General features: G+C 37.9%; 2 protein-coding genes across 2 annotated transcripts; one reads left to right on the forward strand and one right to left on the reverse strand.

Annotated features, from left to right (window-relative positions):
* Window positions 1-9,433: 9,433 nt before the first annotated feature.
* On the forward strand, window positions 9,434-11,846 carry LOC125216325 (BTB/POZ and TAZ domain-containing protein 4-like). The gene is made up of 6 exons (XM_048118021.2): window positions 9,434-9,690; window positions 10,017-10,245; window positions 10,358-10,494; window positions 10,794-11,100; window positions 11,194-11,507; window positions 11,605-11,846. Exons 2-6 carry the CDS (start codon window positions 10,024-10,026, stop codon window positions 11,726-11,728), a joined length of 1,104 nt encoding a protein of 367 aa, XP_047973978.1. The 5' UTR covers window positions 9,434-9,690; window positions 10,017-10,023; the 3' UTR covers window positions 11,729-11,846.
* Window positions 11,847-12,387: 541 nt separating this feature from the next.
* On the reverse strand, window positions 12,388-16,834 carry LOC125202099 (formin-like protein 6). The gene is made up of 4 exons (XM_048100436.2): window positions 15,290-16,834; window positions 15,036-15,226; window positions 13,629-13,870; window positions 12,388-13,470 (listed from the first exon to the last, which is right to left on the reverse strand). Exons 1-4 carry the CDS (start codon window positions 16,666-16,668, stop codon window positions 12,691-12,693), a joined length of 2,592 nt encoding a protein of 863 aa, XP_047956393.1. The 5' UTR covers window positions 16,669-16,834; the 3' UTR covers window positions 12,388-12,690.
* Between the last annotated feature and the right edge of the window lie 7,270 nt (window positions 16,835-24,104).

The raw sequence follows: 24,104 nt of genomic DNA on the forward strand, positions 1-24,104 counted from the left end.
TGAGTGTTGGAGGCGGTAAGGTAGAATGAATCTCGTCCAATCAAACCCTAGCCTTTTCTTCTCGTTTTTCCACTTCAAAAATCGCGTTTTCTGCTTTCAGACGCGTCAAATTGACGTACCCGGCCGGGTAGAATTTATGAACTGTAAATCCACCCGGCCGGGTGACCATTTCAGACCCCTTTCTGGACTCGTGACGCTGTCTTCAGGATACCCGGCCGGGTGTCGTTTTCCGGCTCCTTCTGGTCCTCAAGTCCTACCCGGCCGGGTAGAATTTATAAGAGTAAAACTCACCCGGCCGGGTGTAGCCTTTAAAGGCCCTGCTGCCTCCTATCCCCAATCGGCTGAATTTTTGCCTCTTTTTTATCTACTTATCCTAGAACACTCAACAAACACATGAAACTCCAAAAGATAGGTTAATTGGTTGGAAATAGACAATCCAAGCATCAAAACTCAACATTAAGCACCTCAACATACCAATTAAACCGACTAAAACATGAGTTTATCAAATACCAACCTAACTTGGTATTATCCTTGCTATATAATTTGTGATGTAAATTTATGTATGAACATAATTACCTCATCACAATGACTAATTGGAAATTAGTCCTTATGAAAAAATAAAACTGAATTATTGCATTCTTTGTTTTATAGTCATAAATTCCTAGAGTTCATTTATTTAACCATTTGTTGTGATCTTTAGAAATCCAAAAGCAATTCTAATTTTAATAGCTAACTTGGAAATGTCTTTTAATGTTATTAGAGTCTTAGAAAGTGTGCAATTCATCACTTCTTTCATTCTAGGGTGTGAACCCTTTTAACTCTATCAAACATTACCTTAATTCCATTTATGAATATTCTATGAGACAAAATTTAGCTCCCACGTTTAAAAGTAAAAAAATACCAGTCTCAATATTCTTTAAAGCTATTAAAACAATTTAAACAGTGTCTGGAGTTAAATTCACTCTAGTTTAATAAAACGAGTCATGACGCTCTTATTAAACACTTAGAATTTAATTATTCATTAAGAAAAAGCTCCCACTATTTTAATTATCACTTTCACAACAAAATAAATAAAACAATAACTAATCAAATAGTCAACTCTAGGCTTGGAACATTAAAACAAATTTAATGTGCATACTATTTTACTATACAAGAACTTCTAGTATTTATAACAAATACTTATCATGTTTCTAGTTGAATTTATTTTACTTGTCTTGCAATCAATCATTGTGATTATTTTTCTTACACCTTTATTTGAACAAACGCGATAATAAGATCATTTTATTTTGTATTGAATCCATGTCGAACATTAATGTTCTATTGACTCATCAACAAAATAATGGTTCAAAAGACTTAAGGATTAAAGAAACTTAATAATCAATATTTCTAGAAGAAAACTTTATAATAATTGAATCAACAATTTTAATCACAAGTAAACAATTTTGATATTAACCATGTTACATGTGATGTCATAATTAATTGGATGATCAAAACTTCATTTATCTAATAATGAAAACATTATAAAATGAATTGATAATCCAAAAACATAATTGATAAACTAGGAATAAAATTCCACATCAAAAATCCATATGATAGCAAAGCCAAACAATATAAAAAACTCTTAAAATTCAACAATGTAAACATAAAAGCAAAAATAAACTCTTCTGACTTGAACATGGTCATCTCAAAAGTCCACCCCTTCTTTTCATCTTTGGTTGAGCAGTCACAAGCTTGTTATAAACTCCAAAAACAAAAACATTCTGTCGTTAAACAAAATTTCATTTCTGACTTCATTAAAGCTATCTGGAAGCCCATCAAGGATCATTATCTGTTGGGTTTCTGGGTCAACTTTCCCCCCCGACAAGTGAAGTTCATTGAAGTAGCCAAGCATGACTAGGGCATATACCCCCACGTCTTGGCCCTCTTCAAATACACCATGCCTTAAATGCTTCACAGCGATACCAGATCTTGCCTTAGAGGACTTTTCTTCAAACCACGTGGGCTTGTTGACCAACGGCCTTATGGGTTTGTCAAACCTCTCAAGGGCATTGCCAACATTGGCTAAAACGAAGCCCTTGAGATGACATTCCGCAGTATGCCACTGATCACTAAACTCCTTGTCCTCTCCTTGTAGATGGTATGTGGGCGGACGATTCTTGCTGACAATCAATCTCAAGTCATTGATCAAACGATCAACATCAAGCTTACTTTCCATTCCTTAAACAATTCAGAGTCACGTTTCCCTGAACTAAGTATGGCATAGTAAATATCCCAAGTATCAATCATCTTTCATTCAAGCTGTGAACAAACACCAATAATATAAACATGTAAAATTTCAAGGAATTGCAAATAACCACAAAACAATTTATCAATTTACATCCACAAAAAATCAAGCACAAACGTTCTTCTACTAGGAAGCCGTGTCATATTTATGCAAGAAATCCATTATTTTTACTGTCCACAATGTCGACAGATAGTCCAGAGCCCATAAGAATGGCATGGCTGACTAACAATGCTAAGCGTATAACCATAAAATTAAGCACTAAGGATTCTTTACTTGTGCGTGAACTCCTCTAAAGAAAGGTCGAACCGGACAAGCACCTCCTCCTATAGCTCCCTCTAAGCATTATTAAAATACAATCCTTATAATTTCGCAGCAATATTGCTCCGGTAAAGACCAGTCGCGATAATACTGAAAAACATATTTTACGATTTTAATAACCTTTATCTAGAGAAGTCCAAACTTACGAACTGGTAATGTTCCTCCCGTAAAGACAAGCCGGTCACTACTTCGCACTAAGACCAATTTTATGGAGGCCACGTACAAACGTGTTGTAATTATCGCTTCATATTTTCTTGTTGGTGGTTTTAATAGTTTAATTATCACTTAAGCAGATAAGACATGTATCCACATTCAAAGAATAATTAAACATGTACTAGCTATGCATGCAAGGCAATAAGTACATAGGCGATGCATGAGTTAAACTAGATTTTAACAAATAAAATCATAACTCAAATTAAATATCCATCATTCATCAATAAAACATGTCAACACATTTACACAAGGTTCACATAACCATAATGACGAAACTTGATCATTTAATTAAGCATATAAAATAAATAGATAGAATTAAAATTCTATCTTCACATAAACAAGATTATCTAGACATTAAGTCCAATCTTAAACAATCATACATTATTAGTTAAAATAACGTATCTTGATTATTAGAATTACCATTTAATACTATTAGGATTTAATTAGATAGAATTAATCCATCCTTATCCTAAAATTAATGTCTAGGTGTATATCATAAAAGATTAGCTAAGTCTCAATTTAAAATGCCCACTTTGATATATAAATCCGTATTTATCCAATTAAGACTAAATCCATTTAAAACACACCAATTAAATTTGAGAACTAAATTTCTCATAGCTTTCATAACATCACATGACAAGAAGAATCTTATTATATCTTTAATTCAAAATGATGTTTTCTAGATGAAATAAAATTCGCCTTAATCAAAATTAAAGACAAAATTCAACTTAAATAAATAATTAAGGATTTTAATAGCAAAATTAATGCTCTATGAATTTTCATACCTTTGAATCACATTTGATGTTATCTAGATGAAAAAAATTCACCTTCATCAAAATTAAAAATATAATTCAAATTAAACTAGGAATTGAATTCCAATTAAAACCCAATTAACTATTTCAAACTTTAATAATTTAGAATTTAAGTAGCATGTTAATGCCAAATGAAATTTTCACTTCTTTAATTAAACTGATGTTATCTAGATGAAATAAAATTCACCTACATCATATTAAAGACAAAATTCAAACTAGGAATTAGATTCCAATTAAAATCCATCCAATTATTATACATGTAATTTTCGAAATTTTAAGGTATATAAAACAATTGAAAACTTATGTCTTTTCCTTAGGTATATTTCTAGGAAATAATTCCATAACACACCAATTAAGAATATATAGATCTAATGATGTTCACCATAGATCTCGAATATTTTTGTGAAAAACTTGAATAAAATTCAAGATTCATAATATTCTTCATCGATCTAGAACATCATATCATGGATCTAAAAATAAAATCAAGAAAAACATAGATCCAACACATATTATAAACATATAACATGTATTGCATTATTTTCGAAAATCCCAAGTTTTTACACTACAATTTTTGAAAAATTCAATTAATCAAATACATAATCAGAGCCTAAAAATTGGCTCTGATACCAATTGTTGGGGCTACCGCAGTGAAAGACACGGAAAACAAACAGGTCCTTAACGGATCTATTTAGGTGATTATGCATTCGATTCCAATTTCATGCAACAAACATAGATCTATAGAACACACATCAAATATTCACATAAACATGCATATTAGACGTGAATTAAATGTTACCTCATAATCTGACATCGGATTGACGTTGCTTGCTGCACCTCCAGGCGATCCCTAGTTTACCGACCATGTATCTTCCGTACTATTCCCTTGTCCTTGATCATCCATCCGTGTGGGCGGATCTTGAATAATCAACAAATAGCTTTGAAGAGATCTAGGAGAAACACTACACCAAACTATCTATCTCGATTCAATTCTATGGATTAGAATGAACAAGACAAGATCAAACCAAAAACCCTAGCTCCCCTTTTTCTTGGAGGCTCGAAAATCGAGCCAAATGAGGGAGAGAGCCCAAGCTAGTGGCGGCTAGGGTTAGGGTTGAGAGGTGCAACTTTTGGTGTTCTTGGGTTTCCCATACTCCTCACTATTTATAATAGACTTAATGGGCTAGTAAGGGGATCCATGGAATGATTTAGGTGTTGGACTCACCCATTAGATAATTAACTAATTAAATCAAATGACCCATGATTTAATATATTATCAATGAAATATTATTTTTTTCCACTAAAGAATAATATTGCACTCCCACCTAAATCACCAAATTACAAATAACTTGGGTCCATTTTATTTTATAATATTTTCCGCGTTTAAGATTATCTTGATCCATCAATTTAATTCTTTTGTCTGCTATGTGACTAGAATTAAATTAATTCTCCAAAGAGTTCTTCTAGTTTGAAACTTTATTTATTATTCGTGGAATAAATTCCAATTGCGCAGTTTTCTGAATAATAAATTCCTTTTTCAAACACCTCTTGGGGATCACCCCTTTGGGATTTAATCATACCACACTGGGCACGCAAATTCTATGAAATAATATTCCAATACCTTCATGTTATTCAATTACTACCACCCAATATATCATGCACTTGAGTTAAATACAAACTCTCACATATTGATAAGTAGGGCTGAGGAAAAATACCGAAAAAATGATATATCGCTCGTATCGTATTGAAAAATATAGAAAAATTATCGAATTTTCGATACGATACGATATCGTATCGTAAGTATTCGATACGATAACGATATGAATTTCCTTATATCGCGATATATCGTTTTATATCGAAAATATCGATATATATATATCGAAAATTTTCGATATATCGATATTTTCGATATATATCGAAAATTTTCGATATATCGATATTTTCGATATATATCGAAAATTTCGATATATATCGATATTTAACGATATATCGAATTTCGGTACGATATATCGAAATATCGATACAATAACGATATGAAATTCTTTCATATCGATATTTTCGATACGATACACGATACAACGTTTTCGATACGATATATCGTATCGACCCACCCCTAGATAAGTCAAAGTGGCGTATGACTGAATAAACAATATTGATATTAATTCCATAGACTAGAAAATACTAAAATTTCTGAAATATATATTCTTAAAGTAGATAGCAATAAAGAATACATTTCATATTAGATCCTTTTAGTGCTTTACCACACCAGTGTTACTAATCTCGTCTTAGGTAAGAGAGAATTATCACAAACACCGCAACCGTACCAATAGGTAGCCAAAGCCTATCTAGGTTGTGAATACGTTTTTCTTCTTATTAGATCTGGCCAATCCCCTACTGGAAAACTCATGAGGAGATTCATCGAATTTCCCTACTTGACCTTCTTAGTAAAAAGCCTTAGACTTGTTTATCATATTTCAATAATAAACCATTATATTATATTATTTATTCTCATAATTAGGTAAACAAGTGGACGTGGCGTTTCTCGTATACATGCACAAGCTGACTGTACAAAGGCATGTACGCTCGAAGCATCTTTTAGTATACAAACCCCAACAGTTAAGCCAGGTCATGTTCCGTTCTTCGCTGCTGGAATCAGCTCTGTAATTTCTTTTCATACCTAATTTTGCGATTAGATTTGTGATTTGATTTTGTAAATGTGTTTAATTGTATTTTCTCTTCTTCTTCAATAGGTTCTTCATCCGAAGAATCCTTTTGCTCCGACTTTGCAATTTAATTACCGCTATTTTGAGGGGAGAGGGGAGAAGGGGATTAGGGCGGGGGAGAAGGAGGAGGAGGTAGTATCTGCCGGAAGAAGAGAGTGAGTCTTGAGGGAGGGGAAAAGGAAAGAAGAAGATGAAATTGAAGTGTAAAAATAATTAGGAAATTAATTAGGAAGTAAAAATTCAGAATTAAAAGTTTAATTTGGTCAAAATCGAGACTAAACCCATTAACCCTTAGTTTTTAACGGAAAAGTTGACGGAGGACCAAAATGATCAAATTTCCATATGTTCAGGATAACAAAATCCAAAAGATAATGTTTAGGACCAAAAACGTAAAATGACCATATGTTCAGGACCAATTTTGGCCTTTACTCTCCAAAAAATTAATTCAGATGCTGTTTTTGTTTGTGTTAGAGCATCCACTATAATCGGCGAGCGACCGGCTAACCGATTCCCGGCGCTAGCCGGCTTGCTCGCCGAACCATTGCAACCGGCGAGCGCTCGCCGATTATCGGGCGCTGGCCGATCCGCTCGCCGCCATTGTAGGCTGGCGATCGGCCAGCGCAATTTTTTATTTTTATTTTTTTAATTAAATTTTCAAAGCACTATATATACGCGATTTTCACGTCATTTTCATTCGCACCACTTGTTTTAACAAGTTTTCTCTCTCTCTTAATTTCTGTACAAGAGCAATAACGCGAAATGGATCACAACAACGAGTCTACTCTAGCGACGAGCGGGATGGGGGCAGATGGGCGCGGGTACTACAACATGTACCCTTGGCAGCAGATGATACCACAGGGCGGTGGGCAGGGGGTACCGGACATGCAACTCGGTATGCAGATGATGCCCGGTTGGGGAGCCGGGATGCAGAAGATGCTACAGATGATGCTGGGGTGGCAAGCGGGGGTGCAGCCCGTGACGCCCGGGGGGGACAATGTCTATCACCCCACTCTTGATTTTTTTACTGTGTCTTCCCACACATCGACCCCATTGGAGACTCAATTCACTGGAGATGACACTTTCTCCATAGAGGATTTGTTACCAGGCGTTCGATTCAGAGACACTCCCATTCAGACAGAGGGAGTAGGTCAAGGGTCGGGGCAGGGTCGGGGCGCACCAAAGAAGAAGAAGAAGGGCAAAAAGTGGTAGGCGAGTCGTCGCAGCCGGCTGATGACGACAGTGTACGGAGGAAGTGGATGGATGATGAGAACGTTGCGTTGTCTAAGGCTTGGGTGTCTGTTTGTGATGATCCCCTCGTTTCGAACAATCAGAGGATCGTCAACATGTGGGCTAAAATTGCAGCAGCCTACAAGAGGAATTGCCCGCATAGGAAGACATACACCGGGGAGGAGTGCTGGAAGGGGTGGGAGCGAATCAGGGCTGCAGTCTCCCGATTTGCGGGCTTGTACACCAACATCCTCCGCATGAAGACCAGTGGCCAGACTGACGAGGATTGCAGGAGGATAGCGGAGAAAGCCTTCCCCGTGTCGGGCCTGTATATGGAATTCACCTACTGGAACTACTATCTGGTGCTGATGGATTCCGAGAAGTTCCGAGCGGGTGTCGATGCTGGCTGGCCGAAGAAGCAGCGGCTAAACTATGCCGGTGATTACAGCGGCAGCAGCGGCGGTTCCCACGAACTCCCCGAGGATGTTCCAGAGGAGCCGTCCCCTCCATCCTTCGCTCGCCGCACTCGCCCGATTGGTCAGAGGAGAGTGCAATGGGCAGCGAGGGGAGTCGCCCAGAGGTCCCAGGAGGTCCAGTTGGCATCCCCCATGTTGGCAAGTCGGCAGCCGAGCTCGCCTTCTATGTACGTCAACAAACGCGCAAACAGATGCACAAGATCTTGGCCGAATGGAGGGAGGCAACTGATCCCGTGGAGAAGAGGTTTCTTCACTCAATGCTCGAGAGTATGCGGGTCGATTTGGATACCTTCGCGGCACAGTTGGGGGATCAGACGCGGGCTCAGATGTCGGGGGTGCAGCTGGTGGCGGTGGCGGTGAGGACGGCGGCGACGGCGACGAGGAGTAGAGTGGGGCGGGGGCTCGTGTGTGGAAGCCTGCATTTTTTTTTATTATGTAATTTTTTTATTTTTAGTTAATGTAATTTTTTTTTATTTAAATAAAATTAACGAATTTTTCCGTATATGTGTCTTAAATTTAATTCCGTATTTTGTGTTTAATTTCGTAAATATAGTTGTTTTTTTTAATAGTGCTGATGATGTTGCTAGCCTGCGGCTAGCCTATTGCATGTCCAGTTGCTTGTCCTGATGATGTGGCAGAAAGAATTTTAATGTTGGATGATGTTACAGGAGGAGAAATAGACTAGTCTATGACTGGCCTATTTTCCATTATAAAAATATACCGTACATTATGATTGTACTATAAAATACAGTTTATAGTACATGTCTTGATAGATGCCAACATTATACTGGACATCTGTTATCTGACGTGGCAGCCATAACTCAGAAGTTTTATCTTTATTTCCTTTCACTCGATTAAACACATTAAAAAAATAAAACTTTAAATTGAGAAGAAATAAAAAATGGTGGACGTAAAATTGCACAACAGATTGATTTCTACCACATCGTTTCAAACGAAAATTTACAGTATTAGTACTCCATTTCTTTTCATTTCTTTTTGAATTATCGTTTCTCTTTATTGTGGATATATACTACCAGAAATTTGAATAAAACATTAATACTAATAATCCAAACATTAAAGCGTCCAATTTATAATTGCCAACTTGTTGGTTTGTATGCAACTTCAATTAGTCTCATTAAAAAATTCCCAAAAAGGAATCAAATGGGTCGCGAAATGATAACTAACCGCAAATATGAATGTCTTTTTGTAATGAGTGTGATTAAAATACAAATTGTAGATTTTGAAACCACACGATTTTGCAAGGTGAAAAACACCTGTGTTGGAGCTGACAAATTGCCACATCATTTCCACATCTTTTATAATTATCCATATGCTCATACACACCTTCACCCTATATATATATTCACAATTTTTAAGCTTTGCAACTCACTACATTTTCGTCTCTCTATTTCTTTCAACAAGTAGCCAATTTATCCATTTGCTGCAAGGATACACTGATAATAACTCTAAATTGATGCTTCAAAGATTGGCTCGTGAATATTAATCATCTCGTTATTTGATTTTTACAAATATTGTACAAGAACAGCGATTTTTAGGCAAGGTTATTTGATCCACCATCAACTACAAGATTTCTCATTTTGACAGTATATACATTTTCTCCTCTGCAAGGATTAAGAGAGGTAATGCTGGAATTTCCTTTTTTTTGTATCATCCATACCTCCGCATCTACTAAGAACAACTTCAAATAATTCGTGATTTTATAATTAATGCACTTTTTTTGTGTGAAAAACGGATTATTGGGATCGTGAAGATCCAGAGATTTTATTTAATTTTGGTTAGGGTTCTGATTGCGTCATTGGATTAAATGATTCGGATAGGGTTGAAAAGTGAGATTTATGTGTGTATGAGTTGTTATTGCAAGCTGAAATTGATTTATTTTTGTAGTAGTTCATAAGTGCTGAATTTCTTCATAATTTGAAGTTAGTTGTGTTATTCTCTTTTGCAGAAGTGAAATGAATTGCAAAAATCAAGAATGTTCATTGCCCCTTCCACCTCCATTCCCCTCTCAAAGAATAGGGTTGTTAACAAGTGGATTGACGAAGAGGGAGAATTGCTTCTGTGCTCACAATGCTGTAAACACTTCGTTGGATCGTCTCTTCGATGAGGCCTACCGAGCTGATATCTCCGTTTCGACTGAAGATGGTGGCATCATCTATGCACACGCCAGTATTCTTGTGAGTTTTTCAAGATACACACACATAAATTTATATATATGCACTGATTAAATGGTTGTGTTATGTGAAAGTTAAATGGATCAAGTTTGTTAAGTTGATTTGGTGAATGCAGGGCATGGCTTCTCCAGTCTTCAAGGCTATGCTGACCAAATTGAAAGGCCGAGGTCAGAGGAAACGGCCATCAATCCTAATTCCCGGGGTTCCATCCGAAGCAGTTCGTGTTTTCATCCGATTCTTGTATTCATCATGGTATATAACACCGAATTGATTCATCATTTCTGTTCAATCATAGTTGCTTCAACCGTTGTAGTGCAAATATGAAGTCACTTTTTGTTAGATAGTTTCATCATTTCTAATTATTCAGAGTATTTCTTTGTTAGAGTATTCCTCGTTTACAGTTTATGTGCCATCCATCTGCGTATGGACGACAACATAAACATACATGTGATTCGTATTAATGATACTGGAACGAGAAAATAGGTCTAACAAGAAAAATCAGCGTAGTTATGTGCATACATCTTGCTCACCAATCTGTTTTACTGTTGTAGCTACGAAGAAGAAAAGATGAGGGAATTCGCAATGCATTTGTTGGTGCTGTCACATGCATATGCCGTTGGTCAGCTAAAACGTCTATGTGAGCATTGGCTGGAGACGAAGCTGATCAACAGTGAGAATGTGGTTGATATCTTTCAACTTGCTTTGCTGTGTGATGCTCCTCGCCTGAGCATCATGTGCCATCGCTTCATTGTAACGAACATCAAGGCAGTTCAAGCCACGGATGGGTGGCAGGACATGAGAACGAGCCATCCAGTCCTAGAGAAGGAACTGATGGAGTCTTTGGCTGATGAAGACGCTGTAAGTAACAGAAATATTCACAAAGTGAATGATATCTTCTGTTTCATGTGTGCTAACTAACTAACTACCAAGGAACATTCAAAACTTGTTCAGATACAAAAGGACAGGAAGAGGAAGCAGGACGAGAAGAAGATGTACATGCAGCTGTACGAAGCAATGGAGGCGTTAGTTCACATATGCAGAGATGGCTGCCAGACTATTGGGCCACACGACAAGGCTCTATGCAATGATCAAGGCCCTTGTGAATACTCAGCTTGTAAGGGCCTTGAAGCACTCGTTCGCCACTTTGCTGGATGCAAAACGAGAGGCACCGGTGGATGCAGCCAATGCAAGCGAATGTGGCGAATCTTGGAACTGCACTCGCGTCTTTGCCCCAGTCCGGACGATTGCAGAGTGCCATTGTGCAGGTAATTTCTTGTTTCACCTTTAGATTTTGTTGGATGATGTTACTAACTATTGTTCTTATTGGATGCATCTCCTAATATTCGAGTTCTGGAATTGCAGAAAGTTTAGGCAGAGAAGAAAACAGAACAAAAAAGAAGATGTTAGATGGAGAATTTTGGTGAAGAAAATAGTGAGATCAAAGAGTATAACTGGAGCCCCTTTCCTCTCTTTGGATTCAACATAAAACAGGGAATGGAAGATGATATAATTGATACTATCCCTTCTCTTGTATTAGCTCACTTTTAGCTCAATTCATATTTGTAATTGTATATATCCTTGATAATATATCCCTTTTGTCAATAGATATACCTATATATTTTTTCATTATTGAAAAGACGAATATAGCTTCAGCATAGCATTATTTCGTCTCGCGAGTTCAATATAATAGAAGGGGCATATATTTGTTCAATTGAAACAAAGCACTTGGACGTTCTAATCCATCTAGTGTCCTTCATGGTTACAACTTTTATATAACGAAACCAGAAGCAAGTAATAAAAATTAGATAGGAAATAAAATACCTAAGAAGGATGTTAGGCTGAAAAATGAGTATAAAATGCAAGTACATGGAAGTTGGATTTAATTTTCAAATCACCTTATGATATTATGTTCGTCTAAATATATGCACAATTTTAGTAAGATTTTGGTCAAAAACATTCACATCATGCTGCTATTCACCAGTCTGCATCGGATTTGAGTGCAATTCCAACTGCGGCGTTTCATCATACACCTTCAGGTCATACGTCTTTGCCTTCTCTACAAATTACATTACTCTATGTTTTGATTTTTGCTTCCGATTGATTGAACTGATAAATTGCATGGCAGTAAATTTTCTATGCATCTGGTTTCCAGATCAATATTTATGTATATAATGAAATGAAATGAAGCCTTAGATAACAAATTAACGAAGCCTCTGTTTGCTATAGTTTCGCTAGATATTGCACTTATATATCGTTCAAAAATTCTGCTGCTCGTTGAGTTCTTTCGGCCTATAGATTCTGTAAATTTCGACCTATTTTTTGCAGTTTCATGGTCTACCAAGCTAGTTGGGCTGTGGTATGTACATGTTGCTTGTTCCGGCACTCATTTTACTCCATAAGCATCCCTTGATCAAGTGTCCATCGATGGATCGATTAACAGGTGCTAAGTTACATGCTATCCTCCCACGGACTCGTGTCTGGACGCATGTGGTATCTATTGAGTACTGGCAACGATGCAGTTGCTGGCATCCGGAATGATCTCCCGGCCCCAACTGTTGCTCTATCATGCATCTTCCCAACATCTTTGCACACATTATCCAGTATAGACAGAAAGTCTCGCACGACCATGAAAATCCTGAAAGGATGAGCCTCCTCTTTCGCAGCATTTCCATGAAAATACTCTGTTACCTCTTTCACCAGCGACAGGGCTTTCCTTTCTTCGTCCTTAATTCTTGTGATTTCCTCAGTAGCCTCTTTAAGAAACTCTTTCATTGAATCAAAGAATTTTCCTTGAGTGCTTTGCCTCTCGTATTGCATGACTAATCTGACCTTTTGGAGTCCCATTTCAAGCTTAGAGACATAGCTGCTCAGTACGTCCGAGTCCATTCCTGCTGCCTTTTTGACACTGCCGATCTCTTTGCTTAGCCCGGACACAATGTGCAATCCTTGCTTCTTGAACTCCTCTTCCTTGGACTTGATATTCATTTTAGTTTCACTTGCTGGATCTGAATCTGTGCCTTCTGACCTGATTATCTCTTGGACAACAAAGTGAAGTAAGGTCGTCTTTCCATCTGTTCCTTTTACGTCTACTAGCTTAAGCAATGTATCCAATTTGAAGGCTCTCGCATCACCGCGATTTGTGCCATCGTTCATGCGGTTCCCTGTCCGTAGAACAGCTTCAAGCAGCTTTAGGAACATGCGGCTATTCTTCAATTCTTTACTTGCTTCCTGCATAATGAAATGAGCCATGTGTTGAAAGATTTTACATCTATTGTCCGCATTCATTTAAAATTTCTAGATTGATGACTACTGTCAATACATATAGTTGATTGATTTACTAATTCAATAACTTGTGACTGCAATAACCAAATAGAATATTCTCTTACCTCTAGTGTTTGAAAAGACTTTCTCAAGTATGTTAGTTCTGTGTGGAAGTTGGCTCTATAAAGCATGGCTTCCACTCTTTTAAAGGCAAATGGAATATCAAGAATTGCCTTGAGGAATCGCTCTGCTGACCCCAATTTCGAGCATTCACCCTTGTAGTCTTTAAGTTTTATCTCTTCCTCCTTGGTTGGTGCCATCTTTACCAAAGTCTCCAAGAGCTCAGGACCCAATCCCTCTGGATTTCCTGCAGCACCAAAATAACAGTTACTGGTGTATAATGATGAAATATAAAGTTTCTTTAGCTATGCTGTATGCTCACTATTCTACTACAAAAATACAAGTAGCACACCACGGTGTCCCAAATATCAACAATTTGCCAGTACGCCAGTTTAATTGCTAAAATCTTTACTATATTAAAGATGTTTGAAGTAGATGGGTTGAACTTCGACTCCAAGAAAGATGCATACTTGTTATTTATCAAAGTGTTTGTGTCTTTGATGCCATATGGTCTCCCAGATTACATTCAGAGGGAGTGACATTATTAACCCTTCTCCCCAGCTGCTTAGGTTTTTTTTGTTTTGTTTCAAATCTCCTATAGAAATTCAGTTTCTTCTGTTGGACTTCAATTTTAGTATACAATGTTAACAGAGAATCATAAATACTCACATTTATAGTATTTTAGTTATCTAGCTATATTAGTTCACTTTGATTTCTCTTACAATATTTTATGTCAGGAAGAGGTCGAGGAACAAGAGAGTGAATAATTATCTGTAAAGCATCAGGTGTCATATATATATTTGATGAGGCCTTTATATTTTCTAGTGAGTGGTGATGAAGGTTCCATGAGAACGACTAAGATCTGCTCGCATGAAACTCTTAGGTGGATGAATGAATGAATGAACATGGTGTAGCTAATAAATTGGATGATAGAAAGAGTCACTAGTCATGCATGCTATTCACTATAGGAGTTTTTACTTAAAGTGAGAGGATTAATTGATAAAACATAGGATTGCTCTTTGAAGGATAAGATAGTATAAACAAGCTCAAAATTACTTAATCCATCAAATTAAGCAGTGGATTAGCTTGGATTGTTTTTATTAATCTTCCTATCAGGCTTTCACTCAAAGTAAAGACCCCCCCCCCCCTAAAAATACTATGAATTTTCTGGCAATAATGAGGGGGCTAGTTTTTCTTCTTAATATCAGTATTCTATGACTGGATATGCATTCAATTTTAAAATGAGAATGCTCTCTTTCAGATGCAAATATCCTCAACTCTGTCTTTCTTTACTAGTACTACATGAAATTTTATTCCTCACCTAACCATATCACTTCTTATCGAGATAACTATTTTATCGAATCCACTTATAGAACACTATAACTTCAGAAAGGCGAAAGAGTGTAGCATACCATCTTGAAGTGATTCAGCAACCTCTTCTTTTGTGACATTCAATGCACGTAATAGGATCGCGATGTTCTGGGACTTCTTCGGATCCAACACTCTGATCTCCTGCTCCGTAGCTGACTTTTTAGTTGCATCTTTTGCGACTGAATTTGCAGAATTGAATCCGAAAAGCGACTCCATGGCATCCTCATTCAACCTGCAGTACACAATCCACATGAGTATCGTTCTACACATACAAGAAAAGCATATATCCACTTACTGGAAGGAGCTGGAGTTCAACTGGTCCCAAACTGTGGCTCGGTCTGAGCTGGCTCGTACTTTGTCCCAATGCAGAGGCTTCAGTTTTGGTTTAGATCCACTCTTGTCCTCTATATCTACTTCCTCTGTCAAACTAACACCTTTAGTAGGACTCTGGTTTGATTTGGGGCTAGTATTCTTTGACTGTAGTTTTATCACTTTATTGGAAAATGGTGGTGGTGTATATTGTTGTACATCTCCAAATTTTTTCGGGATAGATGACAGCTGTGGTGGCAGCGATGGAGGACGAGGAGGGGGCGGCGGCGGTGGGGGTGGGGGTGGAGCTGGAGCTGGGATTACAGATGTCTGTTGATCATCATCACTTATTGCTTGGAGCCGTGCCATATCTGGTGGTGGTGGAGGTCGTGCAAATTTGGTCCTTTTGGGAGTGAATGATATTGATTTGCTGGGCTGCAATGAAGAATTTGGCGGCGGTGGTGGCGGAGAAGGCGGCACCGACTGCTTGATGGAGGGGATTATCACTGGCTTTTTATCCGGAGATGACGCTGAGAGGCGAGATTTAGGTGAAGTTCTCTTGGAATGAGCAACTCGATTAGTGTGGCTAATGCTGTTAGTCCAGTAGCTGTGGCGGGAGCTAGGCGACTCGTTGCTCATCGATGACCCTTGTGGAGTGTAGAAGTTGGTGTCGTGGCTCTCGTCGTCGGAAGACGACATCGGTGGCGGCGAATTGATGCTCGGAGGCTGCGGCAGCGGAGGCTTCGTCAGTGGCGGCAGCGGCTGCAGGTCTGGACTCGGCCGATAACGACTAGATCGCTTCCCCGAGTTCAGTTTCCGGTAGGGCGAGGCAGCCACGTCGTTCGCCTCGTTGGCTATGCTCGTGGCAGACGGTTCCACCGTGCCAATGTACAGGAAATTCGATGGCGGCATTCTCGATTCCTCATTCATCCTTTGCGAATTCCCTCCAACAAGCTTCTGCGACTCATCCATACGCTTGATGCGGCACTTGTAGAGAAGGAACACCACTGCCGACAGCATCGCCAGCGACAGCATCGCAGACGAGACTGCGATGGCGAGTTTCTTGATCGAATTGGTCTGCCGGGGGACGGGTGGGGTTGCCGCGGCAGTGCTGCTGCTGCTGGTGGATGGCGTTTGCTGGCCCTGATCCACCAGGGGTCCATTCGGAAGCTCGTGGAAGAAGGGATGGTCTTGGTCCGGAGCTGCAGGCGGAGACGGAGGAGGCGGAGGCGGCGGAGATGAAGTGTATGGAAAGAGTGGTTGATGCAGAATCCTTCTGTTGTTTTTCTCCTCTTCACCAATGAATTTGGAGTCTGCAACAAATGATAGGGTCAAGAAAATGCTAATGATACAATTAGCCTTCATCGTGTGATCTCTCTTATGTTGTTTTCTCTCACCTTATTCATCTCTAGTCTTTGTTCCTAAATTCACAGAGAGAGAGAGAGAGAAGTGTATACTGTAAAGGGTAGCTTGGGAGTGCTGCAAGATCTAGATGCTGTTTAGTCAGCACTTTTCCGTATAAATATTCCGAGTATTTAACAGTTTTACGACTGAAAGGTGTAATTCGTTATTGACAAGTAGAATAATTTTGTTAGTAAAGTTGAGTTATAATACTCCTTCCTTCCCCCGTAAGAATATGTATTACTACTCCTCAATTGGGTGAGTCTTATTCTTTTAATATTCCAATTATATTAAATCATTTTTTACATATAAAATAAAACATCTAAACACTATTGCACTTTATTCCAGCACCTAATTTACGTGGACGCATAAATTATTAATGATAGGGGCTTAACCATTTTTTTATTACTTAAAGTGATACTGCATTTTATTCCCTCCCTCCTACAATAAAAGACATTTTTGTCATTTCGGTCCGTCCCACAAAAAGAGTCACATTTCACTTTTACGTAAATAGGTCCTACATTTCACTAACTCACTTCACTCAGATTCATTAATATAGACTCTATCGTTCACTAATATTATTTTAACTACTTTTATTTTTGCTAATTTTGTTTTAAAGCTCGTGTCATTTTCAAGTAGTCTATTTTTATAAGATGGAGGTATTAGATATAGTATTCATGAAAATGATATATAATGGAGGTATTAGATATATGGTATTCATGAAAATGATACTATATATTAATGGAGAAAATCAGATGGGGGTATGGATGGAATGATCCCTTTTTATTTTATGTGCTTTTGGAAATAAATGGAGGATGATGACTGCGTAGTGCTTGGGCTAAAGGACCACGTTCCTCTCCCTCTTTTTTGTCTAAAATATCTTTTCTTCCCATTTTGATGCTTTTCGTGCTTGCCGAGGCCGACACTTTTTTCCTTGTTGATGCCGTTTTTATCACATTTCATTTTCCTCTTTTCTCTTTATATTATTTTAAATATTCTCCTACTTTTTCATTGATTTTCACATCCTATCTCCAGCTCATCTACACGTAAAAAAATTTAAAGTATGAATGTTTTTTTCTTAAATGTCCGGTATATTTCATAATGACGGATTAATATTTTATTTTAATGTTTTAAATTTTTTATACATATGATGGACCTATTTCATCTAAGACAATGGTCAATGGACACTATTGGAAACCAATAGGTTAAATGATATTTTGATCACACATTGTCAAAAATATGTCGCTGTATATGACATTGCAATCAGACTGATGGTGACATGTGGCGAAATGTATTATCTTTATCAATTCCTGTAATTTCTCAGTTGTATGATTAATTTCTCATTTCAATCTTGACAACAACATTTTTACGTTTTTATTGGGAACTGACTACAAAAATATCATCTCGCTTAGCAATAGTAGTATAAATTTTTAACACGATGGAAACAATTTCTGTTGTACAACAAGTAGGATAGGAAAGTCAGGTTTACTCGAGCAAAATACTACATTTGTCCAAAATTAAATGCCTTATTTTTCTTTTTTTTCAATCACATCCCACTAATTTTTTCTATTAATTTTTTTTACAAAGTCAAACAATTTCTTAAAACCCGAACCGATAAAAAATGGGACATCTACTGATGGAAGAGAAAGTAAAAAATCAGAAATGATGGATGTGTTCAGACAGGATTACTGTAGTCTATATACCCTTAACGAAGATGTTTTAATTCTAAGTAAGATTTACTCCTTCTGTCCCACAATAAGAATCACATTTTACCATTTCAGTCCGTCCCACAATAAGAATCACATTTAACTTTTACCAAAAATGGTAAGTAGGTCTCACATTCCACTAACTTATTTCACTTACATTTTATTATAAAAGCAGTATAAAAAAGTTAAACCCATATTCAACTAACTTTTCAACACACTATTCTTTACATTTCTTAAAACTCATGCTCACACATAATGTGAGTCTTATTGTGGGACAAATGGAGTATTTTTTAACTTCGAAATTGGAAAGGAAAGTGTGAGATCTTAACTCTAGGCCTATTGCGTGTAGACTAAAAAATTCAACATCTAAATAAAGGGGCATAGTCAATAACGGAGTTAGGATTTCATTATTGAAGTGTCAGTGTAATATTATTGTCGTTAAAAGTAGCGTCAAAGTCGTGTCGATCAATGAAACGTACTTATGACACATTAAATTTGGTCATGCTAACCTAAGAAGGATTCAAGAGATGAACGATTTAAAAATAGATCCTATCAATACATGGGAATCCTATTTGGAAGGCAAAATGATCAAAAGATCCTTCAATGTCACATGGAATAAGCCATAGGGTCAAGAAAGTACCAGAGAACATTCATATAATTTATGCAGTCCAATGTCAACTCAAACTAGAGATGATAAAATGTAATTGATCACCTTCATAGATTGCACTAAATACGTATATGTTTGTTTGATGTGTCACAAGTCATCATTTCAGAAATTCAAGGAATTCAGGGTACTTGTGATGAACATTCATGGTAAGACTATCAAGTACTCTCTCGATCCGCGAATAGGAATCCCGTTTTTTCATTTTTGGTCCGTCAACGAATATGAGTCTCAGTTCATAATAACTATAAATGGTAAAGAGGCTCCCACATTCCACTAACTCATTTCACTCACATATAATTTAAAATTAATAGTATATACAACTGAGACTCATATTCCACTAACTTTCTTCCACCCACTTTTCTTAACTTGTTTTTAAAACCCGTGCCGGATAGGAATGTGACTCCTATTCGCGGACGGAGAAAGTATCTATGATTTGATCAAAGGGGATAATATTTTAGTGATGAGTTTTTGAACTATTTGTCAGTAACAAGAATCTAAACCCAAGATTGCACCAATACGCCTCAACATAAAGGCGTATCCAAGAGAAAAAATTGAAAACTTTAGAAATAGTTAGATCTATAATGAGTTTTACGAGTATCGGGTATCTATTACCCGTGTGGGTGGTCGGGTTGGATCGGGTATTCTTGATACCTATTTGACACCCCTAAATTATGATAGTATAAATAGCATATATATAGTTTATTCAACATAGTATAAGAGCAGAGTTTGTTTAAAAAATTGATAAAGGTTAAAGGGGAGAGAGAATAAAGTAGAAAAATAAAATAAAGCATGAGAGAGAATGTTAGAGTAAAATAGAAGAGGATAAAGTATTTTGTTAAAAAAACAAAACGATTGAACTACATTTGGACGTCCCGAAAAAATATGACTCAACTACTTTGGAATGAGTGAAACATTAAATATTTGGACCATATCTGCAACTAGTCTTTTACTTCCTCCATGCGCCATTAATTGTTCCAATTTGTCATTTTCGTCCGTCAATGAATAATTGTCCCATTTAATTTTTTTTACTATTTTTAATAATAAAACTTATATTTCAATGACTTTTTCTACTATTTTTTATTATTACATTTCTTCAAATATGAAAATGATCTTAGGTTTATAGAAGGAGAAAGTATTTAATCTACCAACTAGTCAAACACAATAACACATGTCACAACACTCACACTACTTCAAGGACGTAAATTAAAATAAACTAGAAAGAATATCTTGTCTTTAGCATTAATTCCAAATAGTTGATATTCATTATGCATTAATGGCATCCGCAATGGGGCGGACGATGCGACGGACGATGTATAGTCAAACACAATAACACGTGTCACGGCACTCACACTACTTCAAGGACGTAAATTAAAATAAACTAGAAAGAATATATTGTCTTTAGCATTAATTCCAAATAGTCGATATTCATTATGCATTAAGGGCATCCATAATGGGGCAGACGATGCGACGGACGACATCGTCCGTCGCATCGTCCGCCACTGCAGCATCGTGGACGATGGGTAACCCATCGTCCGCGCCCGATACATCGTCAGCGGACGATGCGCGGAGGATACCCATCGTCCGTCGCATCGTCCGCCACTGTGGACGAGGCGGACGATGGGTCACGGACGATGCGACGCGGTTTTTTTTTTTATTTTATTAAATTTTCAAAACCTATATATTCCTCTTTCACTTCATTTTTCTCACTTCACTCTCATCAAATTCACTACATTTTCAAGCAAAATGGATTCCGGAGATTATCCGAATAGTCCGATGTTCGGTGGTGCACGATGGCCGGGTACAGAACCCGATGAATACCGGCCATTCGACAACAACGCCGAGTACGATCCCGACTTTTCCACCCACTCATACGGGCTGTCCGACATGGAACTGTCTCCACACCGTCCCTCCGCTTCTGGGTCCGCCTCCAAGAAGAAGCGGACCAAGGCACGAGCCCAGAAGTTGCCTACAACGGAGGTATGTGAAGAGTTCGCCCCGGGAAGGACGAACTACTCCGACCCCGAATCCATCGTCTTGACGAGATGTTAGATTGATGTTTCAGAGGATCCGGTGTACGCCAACAACCAGAGGGTGGCTGCGTATTGGGAGCGCATCGCCGAGAAATACAACGCGGCCAAGCCGGCGAACGCGTACAAGCGCCACAGGGAGCAGCTCCGCAAGCACTGGGATCAAATAAAGAAGCAGGTAAATTTGTTCGCGGCAGAGTACGAGAAGTGCGAGAGGGAGCAGGCCAGTGGCGAAAGTCTCGTGGATGTGCGGGACAAAGCGATGCAGTCGTACATTTCATTGTATGGCGATTTCAAGCACTACCAGTCCTGGGCGCTCTTGAGGGACAAGCAAAAGTTCGTTGGTGGTGTGATTCCCCAATCGACGGCGGCGAGGAGGAGGGCGTCGAAGCGCACCTTCAATGATTATACAAGTAGCGATAGCGGCACGTCTCCGATGGACCTCAACAGTCCGGTGTTCGAGGATGAGAGTTCCGGCACACCGATGTCCTCCCGGCGTCCCCCTGGCGTCAAGGCTGCCAAGGGCTAGGGCAAGGCCACATCCTCCTCCGTCGCGTCGCCTGAGCAAGCCCCGTCGCCGACCCCGAGTTCGACGCCGTCCGCGACTTCGACCGCGGCCCATGCGTACGCGGATTTGGCGGCCTCCTCCGACTACCGGGCGTTGTTGGCCGCGCACGCCCTCATGCAGGCGACCAACCCGGCTCAAATCGAGGGCATCCAGCGGATGATCGATGGCCTCAGCCGCAAGTTGGGACTTCTCTAGACTAGCCTCCTTTTTTTGTATTTAGTAGGCCTGCTTATTCGGCCGGTACCGGTTCTAATCGGACCGGTTGACCGGTTAACCGGTTTTAAATTTTCATAAATTTAAGAACCGGAACCGGAACCGGAACCGATCGGTTCCGGTTTGGAACCGGCCGGTTAAGAACAGGTCGATTCCGGTTCCGAACCGGAACCGATGTGTAATTTTAATCCGAATTTATTTATAATTTTAAATAGTTTAATACTAAAAAAATAATAATCCAACATCTATAATTATAACAAATAATACCTAAAAATTAAAATAAATACACAAAATACAAACCAACAATACAATAATATTCATATATGGATAAGAGTGATGCCAAGTGTAGTAGGTTGGGTCGGACTAGTTTATGTTAGCAATTTTTTACTAATACAAAAATAGGAGTTCTAAACTTTAGCAATTTTTTAAAAACAAATGAGTTTTAAAATTGAATTTCATTTTCCCTTTTTTGGCTAAACATAGTATTCATTGGAATTTTCAATACTAATTGATATTGTTGTGACTATTTGGTTTATACCGGAACACTTAATAAATTATTCACAAATATGTTAAAATCGTATGTTAAATGAATTGTTACATAAATTTGTAATAAATGTATCATATGAAATGATATTGTATTTGTATAAGTTCTTTTGAAAACTAAAAACAAACTTATGATGTTCTACTCATTATAGTTAGTTCATAAAAAATGGATTAGGGAAATAATTATAGATTCAAAGTATCACAGATTAAACATTTAAATCTAAAAATCACTCAATGTTTCAAACTATTTTACTTTAATTCAAAATTAATTCAATAAATTAGATTTTTTAGTATATTAGATTATAAAAAAATAAAATTGAATTATAATCCGGTTCCCGGTTAGGAACCGGTGTTATTTAAAAAGTTGGAACCGGAACCGGATTTTCCGGTTCCGGTTCCTCAATTAACCGGTCGGTTCCGGTTCCGATTCCGGTTAACCAAGAACCGGAGAACCGTTTAAGCACCCCTAGTATTTAGTGCTTTTTTTTATTTCTTATTTTATAACTGTTTTTTAATTAAGTAAAATTAGAATTTCTCTTTAATTGTGTTGTTTTTATTTATTTATTATTTGTATTTACATTTGCAAACATAATAAAAATATAAATACAAAATAGTGAAATGCTTAGGACGGGCTATAGTCCGTCCCACTGCAGGTGGAATAGAAGGAGGATAAAATGATAACGTGGTGGTGCATAGGGTGTCGCTTAGGACGTCCCATCGTGGATGCCCTAAGCAAGTTAAGCACCCAACTTTAACTTTCCTATGTATCCTTCATAACTCATAACTGTAAAATGTTTATCCTTAACAATAATATATTAAATAAAAGTGCAAAATAAGGAGTATAAAATAATCATAGGTCCAAATTATAGTGCAAATTAAAATAGAGATTTTGTTCCGATTCTTAAACTCGCAATTACAAATTTACAATCACATTATTGGGTTGGACAACAAGATTTGCTTGTTAGATACGTACCATTAGATAAGAATTATAAAGGGTCATAATTCACAATTCTATACGTAATTCCTACTCTATACATAATTATGTGCTAAAACATTATATGTTGACCACATCACACCCCAAAACTAAAAGAAGTGAACATTCGACAATAATCCTAATTCACTTCTATTACAGGTGAAGTATCGCTCACGACAATACTTTATATACAGTGAAATAAAAGAATAGAAAAGCGAAATTTATGTTGTTCGAAATGTCCTCAAAAAATTTTGTGCTAAAATCATAAACTAAATTTTAAGGTTATTCCACCGACACTCTTTCCCTTCCTTTTCCTTTAGTCTTTTCTTTTAAATTTTATTTAAAATTACATACTACTATGATTGATGATTATGGCTACATTGAATCTAAGAGGCACACGTTCGAAGCCTTGATGACATGATTCCTTATAAAGTTCAATTTGGAAATTGGCGAAGCCATAACTTAGAGCATCTCCAATGGCACCCTTCCTGTCGGACATCGGAGAGGCTTCGTGGAAGGGCGCACGGGAAGTCCGCTATTGGGGCGGCGAGGGGCGGACGCGGACGTCCCTTGAGGACACGGGAGGGGCGTGCTGACGTCCGCCGCGAAGGGCGCCATTGTGGCGAGTCGCGGACGTCCGGCGCGGACTTCCCATTTTTTATTTAAAAAAAAAAAAACTCTATATATACGGCTCGAAAATTTAATT

This window comes from Salvia hispanica, chromosome 2, assembly GCF_029641045.1.
Source record: "Salvia hispanica isolate PSC_SH4W2 chromosome 2, Shi_PSC_v1, whole genome shotgun sequence".
Classification (NCBI taxonomy): domain Eukaryota; kingdom Viridiplantae; phylum Streptophyta; class Magnoliopsida; order Lamiales; family Lamiaceae; genus Salvia; species Salvia hispanica.

Bases quoted from the DNA above. Each gene is read 5' to 3' on its own strand.
- LOC125216325 (XM_048118021.2), top strand. From the start codon at position 10,024: ATGAATTGCAAAAATCAAGAATGTTCATTGCCCCTTCCACCTCCATTC. The intron at 10,495-10,793 runs GTATATAACACC...TTACTGTTGTAG, and splicing joins CGATTCTTGTATTCATCATG to CTACGAAGAAGAAAAGATGA. The intron at 11,508-11,604 runs GTAATTTCTTGT...CTGGAATTGCAG, and splicing joins TGCAGAGTGCCATTGTGCAG to AAAGTTTAGGCAGAGAAGAA.
- LOC125202099 (XM_048100436.2), bottom strand. From the start codon at position 16,668: ATGAAGGCTAATTGTATCATTAGCATTTTCTTGACCCTATCATTTGTT. The intron at 15,227-15,289 runs GTAAGTGGATAT...TGTGTACTGCAG, and splicing joins TTGAACTCCAGCTCCTTCCA to GTTGAATGAGGATGCCATGG. The intron at 13,871-15,035 runs GTATGCTACACT...TTGGTGCTGCAG, and splicing joins TGCTGAATCACTTCAAGATG to GAAATCCAGAGGGATTGGGT.